This window comes from Brassica napus, chromosome C2 (assembly GCF_020379485.1).
Source record: "Brassica napus cultivar Da-Ae chromosome C2, Da-Ae, whole genome shotgun sequence".
Lineage (NCBI taxonomy): Eukaryota > Viridiplantae > Streptophyta > Magnoliopsida > Brassicales > Brassicaceae > Brassica > Brassica napus.
In genome coordinates this window covers 51,272,737-51,296,801 of record NC_063445.1, presented here as the reverse complement: position 1 = coordinate 51,296,801, position 24,065 = coordinate 51,272,737, and the positions used below count along the sequence as shown (strand labels likewise).

The window sequence follows — 24,065 nt, the reverse complement described above, 5'->3', positions numbered from 1 at the left end:
GAACCAGAAGGAGAACATATATAAATAGTAACAACAATTTTTGTAATTCATATACATTGACATCATTTATTATAATTGATTTCAACCGAACTATTAAAAATGATAGTATTAAAATATTTCATTCGGATAATTAACACTTTCTGCTTCACACATCAGTCTACCGTTTCTCTCTTCCTCCGTAACCAGTTTCAAGCTTCTTCAGTGTACATTCTCTTTCTAACGTCGCTCAGTTAAACCCGAACCTCAACTCAAAACATTTGGTGAGAAAGAGAAGACAGAAGTAAAATGGGTTGTCAAGTTGAAAAAGTACCACCTGCAAGAAAAAGTTACAGTACCGCGTTTCATAATATCCAGCCTATTTATTTAAAAATGATATACATATGAGCACAAAAAAATTTAAACTTCAGCAAAAGCAGAGCATTTTAATTACTAACAAATATTAAAGTATGATTACTAAAAGACTTATATAAACATTTTTCCCTTTTCCAACTCTTCAACTGATACCATTTGACTAATATGAAACAAAATATGAATTTATATTATTCCAAACAGAACATGTTAATCTTTGGAATAAATTGCTCTCATTTTACAAATATTTCATAAAAAATATTAATAGTAATATAACATTTCAAATCAAACACAAAATTGAAATAGCCCATATTTCTTAATATAAAAATTACTAATAGTATAACAATATTCAAATCAACACAAATTTGAAATAATCCATTTTCCGCGCGTAGCGCGGCCGAAGTCTCTAGTATATATTAACTACGAATAATTAGCTTCTGGTGAGCTGAAAAAAAAATTAGCTTCTGGTGAATAGATTGCTTTCAGTTATTAGAAACATGCATTTGAAAACGAATAACTAGTTAGAATACCCAGTGTTTCAAAAAAAAAAAAACTAGTTAGAATACCCTAACAATATCCTATAAATAGTTATAAAAACCATATCTTTTTATTTATAGAGAAAAGAGAATAGCTTATGTACTCAAATATGGGTATAAAAACAAAACAAACACCTTAACCCTAAATAGCAAAATAGCCTAATAAAACACTTAACATAATACGTCCATCTCCATTACAAGTTTAAATTCCAAATCTCCATTCCTATTTCTCTTCAATTCTCCTTGAAAAGTCTAATCAATCATCTGCTCTCTGAACCTCACGGATCACGGAAAATAATTGTAAATACAATTTGAAAATATACCGCAAACATTCAATAGAAGAAACCGGGGGATCAAAATCATCAACACACATATACATATACCATGGCCAGCCATTTTTTCTTAGTCTTCCTTCTCGTAATTCTAACAATCGTTAATGGAACATTAGCAGCTGATGTTGCTGAAAAACTTCAACCTGTTGTTGACACCAAAAAAGCAGCAGACAACGCTACGAAGAGCTTGATAGATAGCCTTGGTCCGTCTCAAGATAACCCCGATTACGAAATCCCTTTAGAACTTGCACCGGGCGGTGTCCAGGTGGTGGATGATTACCTTCCCAATATTAGCCCCACCGGAGGAAAAGATGACTCTCTTGCACAACCAGAATCGGATATGGATGTCAATAACTCGCCATCTAGCCCCGCCTCTATATCTTTTACAACCGTTGCCGTTGCTGCGGTGGGAGGAGCCAGCTTATTTTTCTTTTGAAACACATGCAGGAGACCAAATGATGTCCTTTAATTTTGACTACTCATGTAATACTTTTATGATGTTTTTGGAATCTGTGGCGAAACTGTACTTTGTTTGGTCTACATAATGACATTTGTTACATTGTTTTCAAGAACAATTTTTTTTTTAAATGTTAAGTATGCGTAATGCGTGGAATACAGGTAACCCGCGATTATTTATATCAACTATCAGGATTCAGGAATCAGGATCATAAAGAGGACAAAAATGTATCAAGATCAATCCTATAGTTACTGAGTTACGATTAGCGATACTACTAGCTAGTTATGCATCCTATAATCATTGTAGCGATGATCAAATGATTATAGCCCCGAAAAATGTGTCCTGTCTAGAAAACTGGACGTAAATAGCGTGCCCTTTCACGAGTGGCCGACAACTTTTTATAGCCTTTGTGGGTTTTTTTTTAATGTCAACTCAAAATATCAATGACATTTATAGGCATTACTTTACCGCGTTATCAATGATAAATCGATCACTGGATTTTTTTTTTTTTGCCAAATATGTGAATATCATATAAAATGAGACAAGTTGTAAAAGATTACAAAAGTTTAAGCTAAGAAGAGTCAACCAAGGCAAAAAAGAATAAAAACAAGGTTGAGTCTTATGGTTTCAAATTGAAGTTCCTCTGTGTCTACACTACTACTCGTACTGCAGCCAAAGACGCATGAGGGGTTGGAATGCTCGTTGTTTCCTGTGTCCTAGAAGAGCGTCTCGAATGAAGCGGTCCAACAGCTTAAAGAGTGTTGCTGGAGTCACTGCAGTCCCATCGTGCAGTCTTCTGTTACGTTCTGTCCATAAACTGTATATCACAGCATGAACAGACAGTTTCCGGAGCAAAGGAGGGCAGGTCTGATCACTGATGGAGAGCCATTCTGAGAGAGCTGTCCATGTGTGGAAGTAGAAAGACCTATACCCTAAGCGATGCAAGACAAGGTTCCAAAGCTGCTCACTGATTTCGCAGTGAAGAAGAAGGTGATCTCTTGATTCCAAGTGAGTATCACAGAGGCAGCAGGTTGTTGGAGTGTTTAGACCCCAACTGGCAAGACGGCTCCTTGTGGGGAGGCGATCCAGATGAGCAATCCACATAGTAAAAGCATGCCTTGGGACATTGCCTTTAAACCATATATTCTTTGTCCAACCTTGGGGTTCTACCCTGTTTCTAATAACATTCCAAGTTCTTTTAACTGAGAAGTTAGAAAGATCCTCCCCGTCAATTTCCCAAGAGTAGGTGTCGCTTGATTGAGATAGAGTTGGGAGAGGAATTTCTTCCTCAAATCACTAAAGACAATTGGATCTGTTCACATTCCCAAAAAAAAAAATATTATACTATTCCCATTTTTATGAACTCACCCTGTAGGTTCGCTGGAATGAACTCGGTTCATCACTGTATCGCGGGCCCCACGTCACGTGACGATCCGCGTTTGGTCCGCTTATTTTTTTTTTTTTATTTTTATTTTTTAAATCAAACGAAGAAAATAATAAAAAATAATAAAAAATTAAAGTTACGATCCCATCAAGGTTCATTGATGGAGATGCTCTTACCATGTCATATTTGTTACTAATAATTACTGCAGTCACTAATTAAACATTAGCCAGATTTTTGGGGTAGTAAAATAAAACTAAAATAGTTTATTTTGAGTCGATGGGTCGACTACTGGTATCCCACATAGCATCTAAAGAAAAGGTTGGAAAGATCAAAGACAGAAATAAATAAAACCAAATTAACATATTATGGTCTCGATCTGAAGAAATTATGGGCTTAAAAAAATTATATGCTTAGATTAACTTCTTGCCAAGAAGTTCTTGGTTAACAAAACAAACACAAACTATATTAATATAAATTTAGAAATCATCTCACGCAAATGTCCAGAGACATAGCAGACGCATTACACTTTTAACATTACAATGAAAACTTAAAACCAAAAGAAGTCTCTTACCATTCATTAATTAGAAGTTTAGAACACACGAACCATTGCATAAACAACTATTTCCTCTTAACGATTTCATTATCATTGTTATACTGATAATTAACAGCGACGACCTCGACGACAACTTAGTGTTCCTGCCGTCGTCGTGATGGAACCCACAAGCGACGATGGCCTCGCGCTTAGACTAGAAGCTCTTGCATAAGTTGATGAAGATCTAGCACCGGATTGCTGGAAATATGCTCCGTTCAACAATATATCCCCTTCCGATCTCCAGTTCCAATGTCTCCATTTGCTTTCGGGTGCGTCTTCATGTTTTGTAACCTATATATTATTACAACATTAAACTAAACACATGCCACAGTTTAATTTTGAACAATCGCCTAACATGCATACAAAACTACAAACCCTTGAGCTAAATGCTCGGGTCAACTGTCACGTTTTAAATTTCGTACAATAACAACATTTCAAATCATAGAAAATTAACAACAACGTACCTCTTTATTGAACCGGGTATTAGGAGCGAGAAATCTATTTCCTTGGCTGAATATCGTCGGAGAAGCACTTCCACCGATGGCATACATTTCCCAGTGAGTATAATCATTGTTCACAACATGGAAATATCCATGCCTGCACCTGTTATTTATAAAACTCTAAATATTAATAACATATTCAACTATAACTAGCACTTTCATTTCATGGTATAACAAAAAAAATCTCAAGTTATATATTTAAAGCTTCTTTGTACTGATTTTAATTAACTTTTCATCCATGCATAGGTCCAATAGCGTGAATCTTCAAAAGGTAATTAGTATTAACTTTTTCTAAGCATAGTTAGAAACACACTGAAAGTCACAAACCAATTAAAGTATTTCCTCTAACCGTCTGGAATTAGATGAAAATCAATAATGTGTATCTGTATAATTAATGGTCGATTTTCTTTTTTGGGTATCATTTTTGTTCATATGTCATTTAATTAAAGAAATCTTATAGCATATATATAGCCATACAGTGATGTGATCGATGGTGGTGAGTTAAAAAGTCTCATTCTCCTTTTGCTGACTTCTTGTAGACTCTATAAAGTCAAGCTTTCACATGCAAACTCTTTATGCGCGTGCTTCGGACCACGCACGCAAGCTTCTATATATCACCGAGTCTATGTGCGTGTGCGATGAGGGATAAAAATGTAATTTTCTTACCGTGGCATCCTTTGAACGAGCCCTTCTCCGAAATGGTTAAACGCAATGGTGACTTGCATGTTCTTGTCCTGTGTGTAGCTATCGTGGTGTCCTAAAAGCATGACCTTGTCATGGTGCGTCATGTGGTTGTTCGATATAGTTATAGCCGTCGAACCATGTATGGCGTCTATCAGACCATCATCGCAGTTTGAGAACGAGCAATGGTCGATCCACACATGCTTCCCTCCAAATATCGCCACTGCGTCTCCATCTGATTTGACCCACCACCCAGTGTGACGTGGACCATCTCTAATCATCCCAGCTATAAACACAAAATATATTAATTAGCATGTTTTATAAAGAACTTTGGTTCCAATATATATCAACCAAACTAGTCTAAATTTGTTTCACCTGATCCTGGTTTGCAGTCATGGATGTTGATTCCATGAATGATGATGTTAGTTGCATAGTGGATCTTGATGCATGGTCCATCGGTTATGTGAACACTTGAGCCTCTACCATCAATGGTCTTAAAAGATGTGATGATCAGTTCCTTCTTAAGCCTAATGACCATATCTCTCTTGAAAATGATCCATAATGGCTCTTCTTGCGTGACAGCATGTCTAAGGGTTCCCGGTCTAGGATTTACTGGATCGTCGTTGGCCGGATCTGTAACCACGTAAATTCGGCCACTGCGGCCTCCGATAGCGTGTTTGCCAAACCCTATAGCACAATCGGCTAGCCGTTGGCGGTTAGTCTCCCAGTTTGGATCGCAACGCCAACAATCATCGATAGGATTTCCAGTTCTACAAGATAGGTAGGCCAGGCTCCTCCTTGATGCATTGAATACACTCCTACAAACAAATATAGAAAATATACAAACATTCGTATTAATTGTAAAGTCGATCTATTTAAATGTGAACATAGCATGGTAGTTGTGGAAAAAATGTCGGCCACAATTGGTATATAGTTATAGACAGTAGGTGCTTGGTAGCTTGGGAAACCCATTAAATAAAAAATAGCTAGCTAGCTAGATAGATAGTACTGTTAAATAATGAAATGCTTTTTTTATCGTAAAGGTTTTCTTGATTTTAGACGAATAAAAATGCAAATATAGAGTGAGTAGTTTGCAGAATGTTCACAGAATCTATAATGCGAACCAAAATTAAGTTTAGTTGACAGTTAGGGTTAATTTCTAAAGCTTAGATTACAAAATCTTTGTTTATTGGGATTTGTGTACAATAGTGTGATGTGGGTTAGCCATATAGTAAACCATGATTATAACTTACAAATGAATTTTCAAACGAAAGACGTTTGTGGAATCAACGGCTACATTGTACAAACAATTAAAAAAAAAAATTATTTACAAAGCAACAATGTTATATAGCATTAACCATACCTGTTGACCTCATCAACAACTAGATTGGGATCTTGAACATGCGGCAACGAACTCGCCGAGAATGCAATCGTGTTGCCGAATGATATGAGAAATATAAAAGTGTAAAGAAAAAGACTATTAGAATACGAAACCATTATTCTAAACAAGAACGAGAGAAACAAATGTTATAAAAGAGAGAAGGTTGTGTGGAAGCTTGCTATTGTTGGAATGTATATAAAGAGGACGCGAGTTCCGGGAGTGGAGGCGTGATTTATTTTAATTTGAAATATGTGATATAGTTTTTTATTACAACTAACTATAGGACCTACTTTATCGTGATTTCAGGTGAGGATAACCAAACGGTTAATGTTGCGAAACCGTTAACTGGGATTTGTAGTCAAAAGTAATTTTCAAAAAGTCAATTCGTTGAACTCCCTAACGATGCCGTTTTTGATATTTTCTCCCCTTTGGTTTCGCCTCACTTTGCATTCAAAGAAACATAACAGTAAGTGATTTGAAATGAAATGATCGTCTTTGTAAAGTTAAACCTAAAAACCGGTAATTTGACCATGGTAGTCAAAAGTAACTGCTTAAAGTCAACATCTCTGATTGCAGGTACGGCACCGTTTTTTTTTTTCCTTCCCCACTTGCACTTTCAAAGAACAATTTGTTTATGACATCATAGGTGCTGTGATGATGATTCCTAACAAAGAAAATGGATGGACTGTAATTTAATAGACCAGGAGGACTTGTAATTTAATTAAACCTTAAATTCAAGCCGAGCCCTAATTCAAAGCCTCTGATAAAGCGATGCATATCAGGAATCTTCATCTTCTAGACTCTAGAGCCTCTGTATAAGCCCAATAAGAAAGATAGGTTTACTTGTGATCGAGTACTACTCCTCTCTCTTCTCGACACTTCAGTATTCAAATATAACACGAAGTTTGATATATCACAGTTTTAAATTAGCATAAAATCGTTTCCAATAATTAAAAGTACTCGAATCATTTTCTAGTGGAAGTAACAATGTTTTTGTTTGGCAATTTAATTTTTTTTAAATAAAAAGGTTACAAACCGTGAACCGTGCATGGTGGATGATGACAAAAGAAGAGATCTCGCAGCAGAGTTTTGCTGGACAACCCAAGAAACAGGTATCATCAGTAAACAAGAATACAAGTTTCTGCCATTCGCAGCACTTCAAATAATATGCAATTAGGTATTACTGTATAAAATATTATTTATTCCCTCGTTCTAGATCACTAAAAAATCACAAAAAGAAGAATCGTTGCAACAAAACGAGAATCATATTCTGGTCCCAAAGACAGAATTAACAAGTGTGGAATCATTAAACAGCTGATCACTTTAACACTAGAAATGTTTTGCTTTAATATAAATCATCACTACAAGAAAACAGCGGTATTCTGACGGACATTCCGACGGAAAATGAAATCCTCGGAATATCCCGAGGAATTTCCGAGAAAATTCCGAGGAAGCACAAAATTGGGTTTCCTCGGAATTTCCTCGGAATATACCGACGGAATTCCGAGGAAATATCTATCCGTCGGAATATTCCGAGGAAATTCCGAGGGAAAATGGGTTCCTCGGAAAAAACCGATGAATTCCGAGGAAATATTATAGCCGTTGGGGGATTTTACAAAATTCCGAGGAAATTCCGACGAACTAGCCTTTTCCGTCGGAATTCCATCGGAATTTCCTCTGTCTGTCGGCAGGATTTAAACTATAAATACAAGCACTCCTCTTCCTCTTAATTCACTCCATATCTTCATCCTCCCTCTTACTCTATTTACACATGAATTTGATTCATAAAAAATATGTCTTCTTCAAATTATTTTCGTTCTTGGATCGATCGACCTCATTTGGATCCGAACACGAGATTGCTTACGGAAGAATACCAACGAGGTATAACCGAATTCATGGGGTTAGTTCATCGACAACCGGAAGAAAAAACAGGTATGTTAAGATGTCCTTGCTCTAATTGTAAAAATAGAAAGGTTATTAAAGAGTGGGATGTTTGGACTCATCTATATTTGAGTGGGTTTACACGAAGTTACAAAATTTGGTATCATCATGGGGAAACTGATTATGAACATGGTAGTACTAGCGAACCTCAGCCAGCGGTTAGATTAGAAGAACCAATTAGAACAGATGTAGATTATGGTGTAGGTACTGAGCAGATGGTAAATGATCATTTTAGAGGGGAAGATTTACCCAATGCAGAAGCTAGGAGATTTTATGATATGTTGGATGCTGGAAAGCAACCATTGTACGAAGGTTGCAGAGATGGTCATTCAGCTTTATCATCTGCTACAAGATTGATGGGCATTAAAACAGATTATAATTTGGCTGAAGACTGTGTGGATGCGATTGCTGATTTTGTAAAAGGTATTCTACCCGAGGATAATGTAGCTCCTGGTTCATACTACGAGGTTCAGAAACTCGTAGCTGGTCTTGGTTTATCGTATCAGGTAATAGATGTATGCAGCGACAACTGCATGATTTATTGGAGGGCGGATGAACAGCGGGTTACATGCAAATTTTGTGGAAAGCCTCGTTATAAAGATACGAGTGGAAGAGTTCCAGTGCCATATAAAAGGATGTGGTATTTACCTTTGACGGAAAGGTTGCAGAGGTTGTATCTGTCTGAACGCACAGCGCAACCAATGAGATGGCATGCGGAGCACTCAACAGATGGTGAGATCAGACATCCTTCAGATGCAAAAGCGTGGAAGCATTTCCAATCAAAGTATCCCGACTTTGCGTATGAGAGAAGAAATGTCTACCTTGGATTATGTACTGATGGTTTCAGTCCGTTTGGCAAGAGTGGAAGACAGTATTCTCTATGGCCCGTCATTCTTACACCATACAACCTACCCCCAAACTTGTGCTTGCGACGAGAGTTTTTGTTTCTCTCGATTCTCGTTCCCGGACCAGAGCATCCTAAGAGATCACTTGATGTGTTTCTTCAGCCACTAATATATGAGTTGCAACAACTATGGGCTCAAGGTGCTGAAACATACGATGTTTCGTGTAAAGAAAACTTTCAAATGCGGGCAGTACTAATGTGGACAATAAGTGATTTTCCAGCATATGGTATGTTGTCTGGATGGACAACGCATGGAAGGCTATCATGTCCATATTGTCAAGATAACACTGATGCTTTCCAACTAAAACACGGAAGGAAAACGTGTTGGTTTGACTGTCACATGAGATTCCTACCACCTGATCATCCATATCGTAGGAGTAGGATTTTGTTTACGAAGAACAAGAGGGTGTTTGACAGTCCACCTCCGGAAATTTGTGGGAAAGATTTGAAGATACAACTAAGAGATTTTGGTGCAGAAAGGACGCCAGACGTCGGTGGACATGAGCGTTTTCCGGTAGATGCTGTTGGAGAACTACATAACTGGCACAAAAAAAGTATTTTCTGGGATCTGCCATACTGGGAGGATCATCTGCTAAGGCATAATTTAGATGTCATGCATATTGAGAAGAACTTTTTTGACAATCTCATGAACACGATCCTTAATGTTCAAGGTAAAACAAAGGATAATTTGAAGTCAAGACTGGATTTAGTCGATATATGTGCTCGTTCAGAACTTCATGTTGATGAGAATGGTAGGGCTCCTTTTCCCATATACCGACTTGATGCAGAGGGAAAAGATGCGTTCTTTGATTGGATTTCAAACGATGTGGAATTTCCAGACGGTTACGCATCAAATTTGCGTAACTGTATCGACAGAAAGGAAGGAAAGTTTACTGGCTTGAAAAGCCACGATTGCCATGTAATGATGCAGCGCCTCCTTCCGTTCGCCTTCAAGGAACTATTACCACGAAATGTTCATGAAGCAATTGCAGGGATAAGTGGTTTCTTCCGCGATTTATGCACGAGATCAGTGACTCTTGAAGGTATTGAAAATTTGAAGACTAACATAGCCGTGATTCAGTGCAACCTTGAGAAGATATTTCCTCCCTCATTTTTTGATGTTATGGAGCATCTTGTTATTCACCTGGCAAGAGAATTGGAACTTGGTGGTCCTGTGCAGTATAGATGGATGTATCTGTATGAGCGGTATATGTTCCATTTGAAAAAGATGGTGAAAAATTTAAGTAGGGTGGAAGGTTCTATAGTCGCACAGATGATCAATGAAGAAACTTCAAACTTTGCCGAGTACTACTTTCCAGCAGAAGTTCAGACCAAAAACAGAAGACCTGCTCGGCATGATGATAGAGGCGAACGGGCAACATATCATGTTACGGTTCCAGACATTTTCACAGACGTTGGACGACTTAGCGGAAAACCAAAGGACCGTCGACTTACTGAGCAGGAGCGCAGTCATTTGCAAACATATTTGCTCACCAACTGCGAAGACGTTCTTCAATATGAGAGGTAAATAAATGAGCTTACAAATTTTTATTTTAACAAGTTGAAATTTAAATCTTAATTAATTACATTATTGTCATCATATACAGGATTTTCATGGCAGAAAAGCGGTTCGAGTATAGATACGCCACAGAGGACGAACTAGAAGAAATGAAGCAGAGAGAATTTACTGGATGGATGTTTACTTATGTGAGTGCTTTAAACAAATTAAAATATATTTTATCACATATTTATACTAATTCACATTTATTGATATAACATATATATATATGTGCTATTAATAGGTGTCTGCTGGTTTGGCCAGAGGTGAAACATTTGACGATTGGATACGTGAGATGGTCGTTGGACCAAACTTTGTTGTGAAGTCATATCCGAGATTTTGTACTCGAGGATATGCATTCACAACTCAGAAGAGGAGACGTTCGAGTACGACTTATGATGCTGGCGTTTGTTCTGCATCAGGAGATGATGTATACTACGGACACATACATGAGATTTTGGAAATCAAGTATTTGGGCATGGTTGGATTGCGCTGTACTGTTTTCTATTGTGATTGGCACGACAACACTCCAGATCGAGGTGTGAGAACAGATGCATTTGGTGTTACATCAGTAAATTCGAGGCGAAAGCTGCAATATTATGATCCTTTCATTCTTGCTTCTCAGGCCGATCAGGTATTTAAATGTTAATTATTCAGAATGATTCATCATCATGTGTATTAATTTATAATTTTTTTAAATGTTACAGGTTTGTTATATCAAGTACCCCCGGGTGAGGAACAGAGATGATCCATGGGTTACTGTTACAAGACTCAACCCGAGAGGCCGAGTTCAGGGAAGTTCTGAGCTGGAAGACCCACTACAACCAAGCACATCCGGCAACTTAAGTGCAGCAGAAGATTTAGCTGGAGTTGGCCTTGTAGTCGATTTAACCGACTTTGGAGAGGAAGCCGTCGTTCACGTAGAGGATGAACCAGTGATTGGAGAGTTTCACCAAGATCCAAATTCAGATTCATCTGGTGATGATGACTCGGAAACAGACTACCATTGATTTTTTTTTTTTTTTTTAAGAAATACCGAGGAAATTCTGAGGAACACTTGATATAACCTCTTTCCTCGGATATTAGTTATTTGGTTTATCTAGCAAGGCAAAGCTGAATACGAATTAAAAACTACTCAAAACACAACCAAATAAAACGAAGAAACCATGTAAAAGAAATACGAACTCATAATTAAGAAAAAAAAACTAAGTTCAAAATTAACAGAAAATAAGACCATAAAACGTTAGAATAAAAAAGAAAATAAAATAGCGCGGTCGGAAATCAAATGGCAATACTGGCCGGTGATAGCTCCTACTCCTCGTCTCCTGCTCCAGATGTTCCTGCATCGTTGGGTCTCTTGGACCTCTTTCTTACCCTGTGTGTACCACTCGAACCCGAACCAGAGCTGGATGGAGAGTTGTCCCGATGAACTACATCATCCTTTTGGCAACGACACGGCCTGATACGTGAAATGGCAGCCCAGATCTTGTGTAGCATGTCGTTGTTTGTCTTTATGCTCTGATCTCTCCAATGTTGTTGCTGGCGCGAAGTGGCGTTCGGTGGAAGCTCTTGCAGCTTGTACTGGCTGGAGTCTGATGGGAGTAGCTGATGGGGTTGTGAATCATCTGGAATGGCTTGTGCAGCCTCATCTTCTCCTTCTTCATCAACCACGGCCTTGCCTTTGGTCTGATATTTTGGCGTGAAGAAGGATGGCTTGTCTACTAGTGCGGTAGCAGGGGGTAGGAACTCAACTGCAGCCTCTGAAAGTAGAGCAGTCAGGCCGATCTGAGGCAGGTGGCAGTAGAGTGTTTTCTTCGCTCGGTCCTGGAATACGTAGACGTAAGGACCATCCCGATCGATCCTCGAGTGGGGACCAGCTATGAACTCCTTACTTACTAGAGAAATGACATCCAGGTAGTTCCAAGCAATGTTGTTTGATCTGTCCAGTGCTACCTGCTGGTTCTGGCAGTCTACACCCACATGTCTAAGGATCCGAGTAATCACTGCACCAAATCCACATGCATTGCTCTTGGATTTGGTTACTTTCCCCTTGTATCCTGCTAAGTTTGCGGCCAGCACCGCTCCCATGTTGAAGGCAGTAGCAGGTGGGAATGTAGAGTTTCCAAATGCCGGTAGCAAATGCCTCACACCTTGGTACAGGAGGCACAACTCCCATTGCGTGACTGATGCGGCTGTGGTTGTCCCGTATAGCAATGAGCCAATGAGGCGTGTCGCATATCTCAGTACTGGGCTCCGGATAAGTGACTCCTTTGCCTGAGAAGATCTATAAACCCCTGTGCCAATCGTTTCCCAGAAGTTCAACAGCTCTGAAGTCCAATAAAGACCAGATGTCCTCTCCCCCGCACTCAATCCAAATAGTCCGCAGAGGTCTGTGAAAGATACCTCATAGTATACTTTCTGCACTACGAATGCCAGAAAACCTTCCTGATGGCTATCATCGGGACGGCTGACGTATGCGGATGCTATGAACTGGCGTACCAACTCCGGATAAGTGGGTTCCTTGAGGTTGCATAGTTGGCCTAGACCCATGTTCTGGAATAGCCCTTCAATGTCTGCTTTGATTCCCAATATTGTCATCGTCTCAGGACATGCTAGTTGTGTAGCCGGAACGGCTACCTTCTTCATGTTGTTGTAGTGGGTCGTATCAGACTTATCCCACTTCTTTGGCCTTTGCGTCTCTCGCTGAGACGAACCCTCTTCTTGTGTGTTCTTCTTTGCTGATGTTTTCGTGCGCTTCATTCTCTACAAAATAGAATCATTGCTCTCAACATGGTTATAATCAATTAAGAACTCAAAGCAACATGAAAATGAAGGCGAAATCGAGTTGTGAAAAAAAAAAACGAAATTGAAAAAAATTCTCAATCCCTAAATCATCTCAATTGTGTTCCAAACTCGTTGATCACAGACAATTGTGTTCTATTCCATGTTTAAACATCTGTTTCATGCATATTTGATCAAGGAATCAACAAGGAAATAAGAAATTCACAAAACCCAAATATTGCTCAAGAACACGATTTCAGAATGTGGAGATTCGCGGAGTATACCTGTCTTAGGGTGAAAACGAGTGTAGGAATCAGGTAGAGCTCGAAAAATCAAGGGGAATAGAGCCCAAAATTGTTCAAATCGGATGATTATAGAGAGAGAAAGGGGGGGGAATTATAGGGGAAATCGGAGGGGATGAGAGTTCTGAGGTTTAGATCCAAAAAAGGTCGGGTTTTGCCTTATAATTCTGTTTCCCGCACACGCATCGATCGATGCGTTTTTGAACAAATACGGATCGATCGATCACATTCTTACGCTTTGGTCCATCTTAGTGATCGATCGATCCGTTTTTGGACATATATCCATCGATCGATCCGTTTATAAAAAAACTTACAAGATTTTCCGAGGACATTCCGAGGAACATTTGAGATTCTCGATCGATCGATGGGATAATCTCATCGATCGATCACATTCTTACGGTCCGGTGCATCTTAGTGATCGATCGATGCGTTTTTGGACATATATCCATCGATCGATCCGTTTATAAAAAAACTTACAAGATTTTCCGAGGCCATTCCGAGGAACACTTGAGATTCTCGATCGATCGACGGGATAATTTCATCGATCGATCACATTCTTACGGTCCGGTGCATCTTAGTGATCGATCGATGCGTTTTTGGACATATATCCATCGATCGATCCGTTTATAAAAAAAACTTACAAGATTTTCCGAGGAACACTTGAGATTCTCGATCGATCGATGGGATAATCTCATCGATCGATCACATTCTTACGGTCCGGTCCATCTTAGTGATCGATCGATGCGTTTTTGGATATATATACATCGATCGATCCGTTTATAAAAAAAAATTGACGTATTGAAACCCCAAACACTAGTTCCTCGGAATTTCCTCGGAATATTCCGAGGAAATTCCGAGGAAGAAGAGGGTTTCCTCGGAGTTCCCTCGGAATAATCCGAGGAAATTCCGAGGAAATATGGTTTTTAAACCGAAAACAGCGTTTTGCGGTTTGAATAACACCTATATAACCCTTATTAAGTGTCTTACGTTCATTATGAAGTCAAATATTTGTTCCTTACCGTATAATTAACACTTTTCCGATTGTATGAACGAAATCCCATAACATAAGAGAAACACTTATATCTTTTAATGAACGGTAAAGAGAATACTTTCAATTAGTTTTGAAATTTGTTATTTCATGGTTTATGCTCATCTATACAAAGAATCCTCAATGGTATGCATTACAATTGTATAAGAAATGAAATACGGCAAAAAAAATTGATGTTTTGAAACCCCAAACACTAGTTCCTCGGTATTTCCTCGGAATATTCCGAGGAAATTCCGACGGATATTTTACTATCCATCGGAATTTCCTCGGAATATTTTCATTTTACCGGGCAAATATTTCGCGAAAATTGAACCAGGAACCGCTTCTTCTTCCCCATTTCTCTCTTCTTCCTCTGCGCGACTCCTCTCTCATTTCCGGCGATTTCCCCCTGAAATCCGACGATATCTCCGGCGATCTCCCCCTTCTCTTACACAAATCATGTAAGGACCCTATCCCACTCTCTTAGGTTCTATTTGTTAGGTTTTTGTGTAGTTTTGATAGATTTTTGTTAGGGTGATTGGTTAGGATTGTGATTTGGTTGTATAATAGGTTTAGAATTATGATTTGGTTGAATAATTTGTTTTGTTGAATTGATGTAGAATTTTTTTATAATTTTTTTATTTTTTGTATTTATAAAATCGATTTTTGTATATAAAATCGATTTTTGTATTTTACAAATCGATTTTTCTATATAAATTCGATTTTTTGGATTTTACAAAAAAATTTTGGTATACAAATTCGATTTTTTTGGATTTTACAAAACATTTTAAATATCTATAAAACTTTTTTTGTGATTAAAAACTATTATTTGGGATTTAAAAATATTTTTAATATATATATATATTATTAAAACTATTTTTTTTTAATTATTAAACTATTTTTATTTATTAAAACTATTTTTTGTTTATTAGAACTATTTTTATATATTTATTAAATATTTTTAATATATATAAATCTTTTTTGTGACTATATTATTTGGGATTTTTTTTAAAAACAAAATTAATTTATATATTTCTCTATTTATTAAATATATTTTTTTAATTTACAGGTCTCATGATGATCAGACCCGGCCTCGACAGCGTCGTAGTCGTGGTGGTACGGGGAGCCAGTCTCGGGATTCCAGCCATTTTCAGGATTCCCCTTCGCCCCACAGCTCCAACCATACATCTCCCTCTGCTGCACCCGCTCCTGCTCCTCTCGCTCCCGCTGCTGCATCCGCTCCTGTTCCTCCGGGTCCTCCGGGAGTGATGCGTGTTGCGGAGTTGGTTCAACAGCCCGGTCGTGACCATCTTCCGTATCTCACTCCGTATCCACATGGACGGGGTCAAACATGGTAATTAAACATTTTTTTCTTTAAATTTGGATTCATTATTAACCGTTTATTCTTTTTATTAGGTTCAACCGATCCGGGAACGGGATCAGCGCATGGATCAACCGTATGATGTACTCGGCCCTCGACAGTGGACATCCGACTTTCACTCACTTCCCTACCGAGAAGCAGGTTCTGTGGTTTCGTCAGTTTGCGGTAAGTATTCTAATTTTTTACTTATATTTTTAATCTTTAATATAATTTTTCTACTAATTGTGTTTTTTTTTCAGCAAGAGTTCAACTGGAATTCCGATGAGACGCTCTTTATCTATCACCACTTCGTCCATAAAGTAATGGACAACTATGGGAAGCAGATCCACGAGTGGAAGAAGAAGTGGGAAATCAATAAGGTTCGATTTAATTTATTAAACAATTTTTTAATTTATTAAACTATTTTTTAATTTATTAAACTATTTTCTTTTTTTTTATTAAAAGGTCCCAAAGTCGATGAACGACACGGTCTGGAAGGAGTTGTGTGCGCATTGGGATAAAGAAGAGACGAAAGAAACTTCTTCCACCAACTCCACCAACCGCAGGAGCGACCGTAAAGGGAAGGGCATCTACAAGCATAACTTGGGTGCTCAATCTATTGCCACTCTGGGAGATCGCATGGTAAGTTCAACCGTTTTTTCTTCAATTATTTGAGTTTCAGAATTTTAATTTATTGTGCATTTCTTCTAATTTCTAATGTTTCTTTAATTTATGTTTTTTTTCAAGGCGGAAGAAAATGATGGCGAGCCGGTTGATGATCTCGCCCTAATGAGGAGGGCGTATACCAACAAGAAGACCGGCCAGATTGATGACGGTCTTGTGAGGGACGTGGTCGACCTGGTCCAAACTCAGGTGGTAGACGAAGTGTCTCAGCTTCAAACCGAGGATGACGCTTCGACGGCTTCGACCAACTTGTCCCGGTTTCGAATCAACGAAATCGTTGAATCCGTAAGTTCTTTTTTTTTAAAAGTTCAATTCATTTATTTCTTGGTTTAAATTTGTAAATTTGGCTATTTTCTATTCAGTCGGTTCCAAAGAAGAAGGGACGTTTGGTCGGTTTGGGTCGTCGCACCCGGTCGGTTCCTCCTTCTTCTGCACCACCGCCCTTTGTTGATCCAGAAGTGCTTACGGCTCAGTTGAAGGACAAAGATGATCGTATATCTTTGTTGGAGACCCAGATGGCGGCTCAACAGGCGGGCTATGAGGCACAGAGGAGGCTGAACCAGCAAATGATGGAGATGATGCAGAGGATGTACCCGAACGAGGTCTTCCCGGACGTGCCAGACCCGTAGTTTTTTTTTTTTTCCAAAAACTCGGAATGTTTTATTTTTATTTGTGAAACTTTGAATATTAATTAATATGATTTCATTTTTAATTTTAATTTCATATTTTCGAATTTAAATTTCAGAAATTTTATTTTTTTAAAAAATTAATATTTTTTACATTCCGAGGAAATTAATTATATTTTTTACTCGATCGATCGATGCGTTTTTGGAGATAAATCCATCGATCGATCTGTTTATAAAAAAACGTTCGGAATATACCGAGGGAAACCTTTCCTCGGAATATACCGAGGGAACGGTTCCTCGGTATATACCGAGGGACATTTCCCTCGGAATATTCCGAGGGACAGATCCCTCGGTATATTCCTATCGATCGATGTATATATGCCTAAAAACGCATCGATCGATGAACGTCCGAGGAAGTATCCCGACGAAGTTCTCCCTCGGTATATTCCGAGGACCTTTCCGACAAACTAGTGATCCTCGGAATTTCCTCGGAAGTTTATTTCCTTAGAATTCCGTCGGAAAATTCAGAGGAATTTCCGAAGAAAGAAGAAATTCCGAGGAATTATTTCCGACGACTTGTTTCGTCGGTATGTCGTCGGAATAACGATATTCCGACGAAATTCCGACGATTTTTTCCCTCAGAATCCTTGCTGTTTTCTTGTAGTGCATCTCTGATCTACTTACATTGGGAGATATCTATTACCATGATATTTTTGAAAATAATCATGATCTGATTTACAAAAATATATTTACTCCTTTTTATGTCAAATATCTACGATTCTTTTTACTATTTACTCTATTATTTTTTTACAATGGACTATTTTTAAAAACATTTTAGCGTGACATTTGCCCACATATGTGGGCATAGTGTTGTTAAAGATACTTATTATTTTATTTTTTATTAATTCAAACATCGACATGATAAATTATTACCTATGTCTTCGAAAAAATAAATCAATCATCAAATTATTTATATATGACAATTTTTCATCAAAATATAAAAATGCTTATTATTGTGTTGAAATTTTAAAATCACTCACATTAGAAATATTTTAGAAAATATCTTTATATAAATGTTTTGTCTAATTATATTTAATTATAAATTATTTTACTGTTATAATATAAAATATTATTTCTAGATAACAAACGATATATATATGAATTATCTTATTTTCTAAAATATATTTTTATCAATTATCTTATATAAAATATAAATCTAATATATCTAACATAAAATTAATTTTTAGTTATAAAATAACTATGTGAAAATTCATTATGTTATAAAAGATATTAACCACTCTAATTTTTAAAGTAAGAGTTTTGTTGCGAAAAATTAATATTTTAGAAAATATATTTATACAAATATTTGTGTTTGATTATATTTAATTATAAATGATATTATATCTTAATTTTAAATTTTATTATAGAAAAATATTATTTCTAGATAACAACACAATATATATGAATTTTCTTATTTTCTAAACTTTTTTTATCAATTATCTAATATAAAATATAATTCTAATATATCTAATGTAAAATTCATTTTTAATTATAAAACAATTATATGTAAAATTGATTAAATGTATAAACAATATTAATCGCTCTAACTTTTAAACTGATAGTTCCTTTGCAAAACATTACTTCGCAAATGATAGTATAATACTTATCAATGTCTAAGTTTTAAAAAAAAAAACTTATAAATGGATCGATAGGTGTGCGTTCTTTTCTTCAAAAGAAAAGGTTGCCAGTTTCCATGATGCATAACTACTACAACATTAACGCTTTTTAATTACAATATGTCAGAAAATTATTGTTACTAATTTGCAAATATTGCCAGAAAATTAAGTCATCTGAGAAGATAAAAACATCAAAATATCCCTTAGGACAACAAAACAGGGGTGGACACTTCGGTTATTTTCTCGGTTCGGATCGGGTTCGGTTCGGTTTGGTTAGTTCAGTTCTAGTATTTTTCCAACTGAAATAAACCATATTTAGTTTGGTTCGATTTGTGTTCGGTTCGGTTTATATTCGGTTCGGTTTGTATTCGGTTCGGTTTATTTTTTGGATCGGTTTAATTAGATTCTTCTTACTTTAATTTTTCTAAGAAAAATTATGTTTTACAACATAAATTATGTAAACATAAACTATGTGAACAAAATTCAATATAAAGCTAAAACAAAAACTTTTAAAAAGTCACAAAAGAATATATAAGAATTAAAACAAATGAAAGTTAACTAAAGTAAAAAAAAACAACATCATTAGTAATATCTCTTGTATCATTAAAATTAAAAAAACCTACAATGAATGATATATTTTAAATCAAATATTTTGATGATTACATGTTAGGTTAGAAGAATATATGTTAATGAATAAAAAATGGAAAATATGTTGTTTAGTATTAGAATTTTAGTATATTGGTATTACTAATATTTTTAATTTAAATAATTACAAAAACACATCGGTTTCTCGGTTCGGTTCGATTTAAACCGAACCATTCGGGTTGGAAAAATATTCAACTGAATGTTTTGAAATAAACTTTGGTTCGGTTTGAATCGGTTTCGGTTCGGTAGGTTCGGTTCGGTTCGGTTCGGTTCGGTTTTTTCGCTCACCCCTGCAACAAAAAGGAGCCGCCACCACAGTTAATATAAATAAACAAAAGCTATTTTAACTGCAAAATTGGGCATTTTCATGGAGTCTCCTTTGATGTTACTTCGTTTGTTCTCTATATGCCTCGTTATCTGTAAGTTCAGATATTTTCTAATGCGTTAAGCTCAAGCCATCCACAAAAACAAATTATTAGCAGCAGATAAGTCGAAAGCATCCCTCTTTGCTTCTTCTTCTTCTTCTTCGGATAAAAAGGTCAGTTTCTTTGGTTCTCGTGTTTAATTTTAAATTTTTTAAAAATCTTATTTCGAGAAGAGAAAGGATTTCTTAATCGTAAATCACTGCCCACGCGAGATGTTTAAAGCGTTAATGTTTACATAAAGATGAAGAAAGTACTCGTTTTTACTCTGTTTTTGTTCTGTCCAGCTCTTTGTTTACTTATTTTTAAGCTCAATGGACTCATTGTCTCTGCTTACAGCCTACAGGGCTCCAAAATCAATACTAAAAATAGCGTTGAAGCTCTTAGGAAGGCGTTGACTGGTTCTTGAGAGATGGGTTTGTGTTAAACTCGTGGGGTTTAGTCGAAAGATTCAAAAATCAAATGGAGCCTCCAGAGGGATGTATTGCTTCTTTCGTGCATTTCTTAGTGTTCCTTCCTTATTTCACTGCATTGCTGTTTCTGGGTGTCATCAAAGGTATGACCTTTAGAGTTTCTTTTTTTTTTTAAACATTGTTTCCATGTTTCACACTTTATCTCTTCATTCTTCGGTCTGAACTTTCAATGGATCTCTACCCCTTTAAGCCTAGTTTTCAGTTTGTTCAGACAAAGTGGTTTTAACTCACGTTGACTTTCATTACATGGATGTTGACTTTAGTGATTGTTCTTCATACTGTAAACTATAGAGCTAATTTGAGTGTCTGAAAGTTTAAGAAGCCAAGCATTTTGATTCTGTTTAGGCTCATTTGCACTTATCAAATTCATTATAGTGTAACAATGCTTTCTTTGTTGTTTAGGTATCCTTCTGTGTCCACTGGTATGCCTCGTTGTGACTATAGGCAACTCTGTGGTCATACTAACTCTTTTGCCCATCCACATCGTTTGGACATTCTATTCAATAGTGAGGTAACCAACTCCTCTCCTGAAAACATTCCATTGTCTTTTTTTGTCTCTCTAGGCGTTAAAGACTCTCCTTGTTTGTTTCTTCTCAGTGCCAAACAATTAGGACCGATCTTGAAGCTCTTTATATGCCTATGTCTACCTGCCGCCATCATTCTTTGGCCAATTCTTGGTGTCTTAGCAAGTGTTCTTGGAGGAGCTTTATATGGTTCTCTCTCACCAATCTTCGCCACCTTTGATGCCGTTGGCGAGGGCAAGCCTTCCCCGCTTCTTCATTGCTTTTATGATGGAACTTGGAGCACCGTCAAGCGCAGCTTCATTGTTGTCCGTGACTTTAAAGACGTGTGCTTTCACTCCTACTTCTCATTTATGGATGAGATTAGAAAATGTAGTCCGGATCAGAACTATCATGAGATAAGGTATATGTTTATGCTCGTTCTTGAGTTCTAAAGTATCTTTCAATAGAGCTTACTAAGGCCTGGTCGTCCGGTTCGAGTCGGTTCCATTTAGGTCTAGTCATTTGGAACCAACTAAGTAGGCGGGTTTGGTTCGGTTCAAATCTATAATTAATATACCTGTAATTTTCAGGTCTCGTAGTGGATCCAGGTCGGTTTGGGTATTTAAAATCGGGAAAACTCAAAGTACCCGAAAACCATCAAAATTTGCTGAAATCTATATCATATTTATATAAAAATTTGCAAAATAACCAAAAAAGTCTTAATAATTGAACATTTTTAAACTCTATATTTAACATTTAAAGTTTTTTATTACTTATAAATGTTACAAAATAATAATAAAGATTGCAAACAAATTAAAATATAGAAAATATAAAATATAAAGTCATAATCTTGGATATTCATGTTTTTAGGTTGGGTATGAATCGGTTCTTATAGGGTAGGGTCTATTCGGGTTGGTTCTTTTCAGATCTATTCGGATCAGTTCTTTTCGGTTTCGGTTCTTTTGGGTAGAGGAATTTTGGATTCAACTAGAAACTTGTAAATTTTCGAGTCGGTTCCGGTTTGAATTTTCGGGGTAAAATGCCCAGCTTACTTTCTGTCTGCATTTTTATTTCCAGGCTACTTCAACTTCCAGGTGCATTGATAGCTTCAGCACTCGGGATTCTTGTAGCTTTCCCTGTGATCTCACTCGTAGCCTTATGCAAAAGCCCTTACATGCTCTTCAAAGGTTGGCACCGTCTCTTTCACGACCTCATTGGACGAGAAGGTCCATTCCTGGAGACAATGTGTGTCCCCATAGCAGGCCTAGCGATCTTGCTTTGGCCTTTGGCTGTCGCTGGAGCAGTTCTTGGTTCAGCGGTCTCTAGCATCTTCCTCGGTGCTTATGCAGGAGTAGTATCATATCAAGAATCATCTTTTTACTGTGGACTATGCTTTGTAGTCGCCTCTGTGTCCATTTACGACGAGTATAGCACTGATATACTTGACATGAATGAAGGATCTTGCTTCCCAAGGCCTAAGTATCGAAAAAACGAAGCCGAACCAACACCTTTTTCAGGTCCTATACCAAGACAAGGCTCTATCAAGAACATGTCTTCAACAAGAGTAGGGTCAGTGAGAGTCCCTATGATTGATGTGAAGCCTCTTGACGTAAGCACACGCTTATTATATCAAAAACCCAAATAGCAAAATAGAGACTTTTTGAGATTTGACGAGTGTTGAAACCTTGCAGCTTTTGGATGGTCTCTTTGTGGAGTGTAGGAAGTTTGGAGACGTTTTGGCGAGTAAAGGACTGATAAACTCAAAAGATATCGAAGAGGCGAGGTCTAGTAACGGCAGCCAAGTGATCAGCGTTGGCTTACCAGCTTATGCATTTCTTTACGAGATTCTACGCTCTGTCAAAGCCAATACTTCCGGCTTGTTACTCAGTAAAGTCTCGACCTCTTCTTTGTTTTCTTGAATCATCAACGAGGATTGAACTAATGACACAATGTTTGTGTGTTAGGTGACGGTGTAACTGAACTAACTACCAAGAACAGACCGAAAGACGCTTTCTTTGATTGGTTTCTGAATCCGTTTTTGATACTAAAGGAGCAGATGAAAGCTACGAACTTAACTGATGAAGAGGAAGAGTATCTCGGAAGGTTGGTGTTGCTGTATGGAGACTCAGAGAGGCTAAAGAGCTCGTATGCTGATTCATCTTCTCCTCTTCTCACCGAGCGTAAAAGAGCTGAGCTTGACGCCTTTGCTCGCAGGTAATGTCTAAAAGTTTCTATTTTTATATATCAGAGGCTAAAGTTTCTATTTTTGGACTTTGTGTTTTGTGTGTGTTTGTTAGGATTCAAGGGCTAACGAAAACGGTGTCAAGGTATCCAACATACCGTAGACATTTTGTGGAATTAGTGAAGAAACTATCGGATGATTTGGAGGTCCAGGACCGTGACGGTTCAGAAACTATAAGAGAAGCGCCTGTTCCGGTTAAGATATTTTCTAGGATATTCAGTCATAGATCGTTCAGAAGGAAAGAGAGTATCAATGGATCCGACCAAGAATCAAGGAAGGGTGTCTCAAGGAATGTAGATTTAGTTTAATCCTGGGAACGTGTGTATGCAATGTCTCTTTTTACTAGACTTGTGAATGTTTGTTTCATGTCTAATTCATATTCATATGACAGGTTGCTCCAATATAAAATTCAACCATGTTGTGTCTTCATAACTTTTTTTTTTATTTTTCACACCATATGATGTTGCAATTCAAGAGCAACGCCAATTCACCAAATATTGTTCTTGTCCTTTATAAGTATTTAAAAAAAACTATGCACAATGCGCTAATGCCCAACTTGACAAGTACAAAACATTCTCGTTCATATGAAATCTTATTCTTGAAATAACAAGCAAGACCGTCACTACCGTGTTACAAAAAGGCTTTTGACAAATGCCCCATTATAATTGAACTCTCTAGACGTTAGGGGTCCATTTCGACAGAAGTAGAAG

The 24,065-nt window shown here is 37.2% G+C and overlaps 4 protein-coding genes across 6 annotated transcripts; 2 read left to right on the top strand and 2 right to left on the bottom strand.

Annotated features, from left to right (window-relative positions):
* The first annotated feature begins 1,268 nt into the window (after positions 1-1,268).
* LOC106428643 lies at positions 1,269-1,652 on the top strand. Its single transcript, XM_013869385.1, has one exon. The coding sequence runs from the start codon at positions 1,269-1,271 to the stop codon at positions 1,650-1,652; it is 384 nt and encodes a 127-aa protein (XP_013724839.1).
* A 678-nt stretch (positions 1,653-2,330) lies between these two features.
* LOC106372875 lies at positions 2,331-2,777 on the bottom strand. Its single transcript, XM_013813139.2, has one exon. It carries the CDS (start codon positions 2,775-2,777, stop codon positions 2,331-2,333), a length of 447 nt encoding a protein of 148 aa, XP_013668593.2.
* A 670-nt stretch (positions 2,778-3,447) lies between these two features.
* Positions 3,448-6,410, bottom strand: LOC106428627 (putative pectate lyase 11). Its single transcript, XM_013869371.3, has 5 exons — positions 6,194-6,410; positions 5,206-5,648; positions 4,816-5,116; positions 4,114-4,252; positions 3,448-3,940 (listed from the first exon to the last, which is right to left on the bottom strand). Exons 1-5 carry the CDS (start codon positions 6,325-6,327, stop codon positions 3,719-3,721), a joined length of 1,239 nt encoding a protein of 412 aa, XP_013724825.2. The 5' UTR covers positions 6,328-6,410; the 3' UTR covers positions 3,448-3,718.
* Positions 6,411-20,058: 13,648 nt separating this feature from the next.
* Positions 20,059-23,811, top strand: LOC106428663 (uncharacterized membrane protein At3g27390). Of its 3 annotated transcripts, none has more exons than XM_013869405.3 (8): positions 20,059-20,253; positions 20,477-20,693; positions 21,013-21,121; positions 21,208-21,534; positions 22,191-22,722; positions 22,805-23,000; positions 23,078-23,327; positions 23,411-23,811. In XM_013869405.3, the coding sequence occupies exons 2-8, from the start codon at positions 20,600-20,602 to the stop codon at positions 23,661-23,663; spliced, it is 1,761 nt and encodes a 586-aa protein (XP_013724859.2). In that variant the 5' UTR covers positions 20,059-20,253; positions 20,477-20,599; the 3' UTR covers positions 23,664-23,811. The 3 variants fall into 3 exon arrangements, with proteins under 3 accessions (XP_013724859.2, XP_013724861.2, XP_013724860.2); XM_013869407.3 differs by having other exon boundaries at positions 20,091-20,253; positions 20,484-20,693; XM_013869406.3 differs by having other exon boundaries at positions 20,098-20,390.
* The last annotated feature ends 254 nt before the right edge of the window (positions 23,812-24,065 follow it).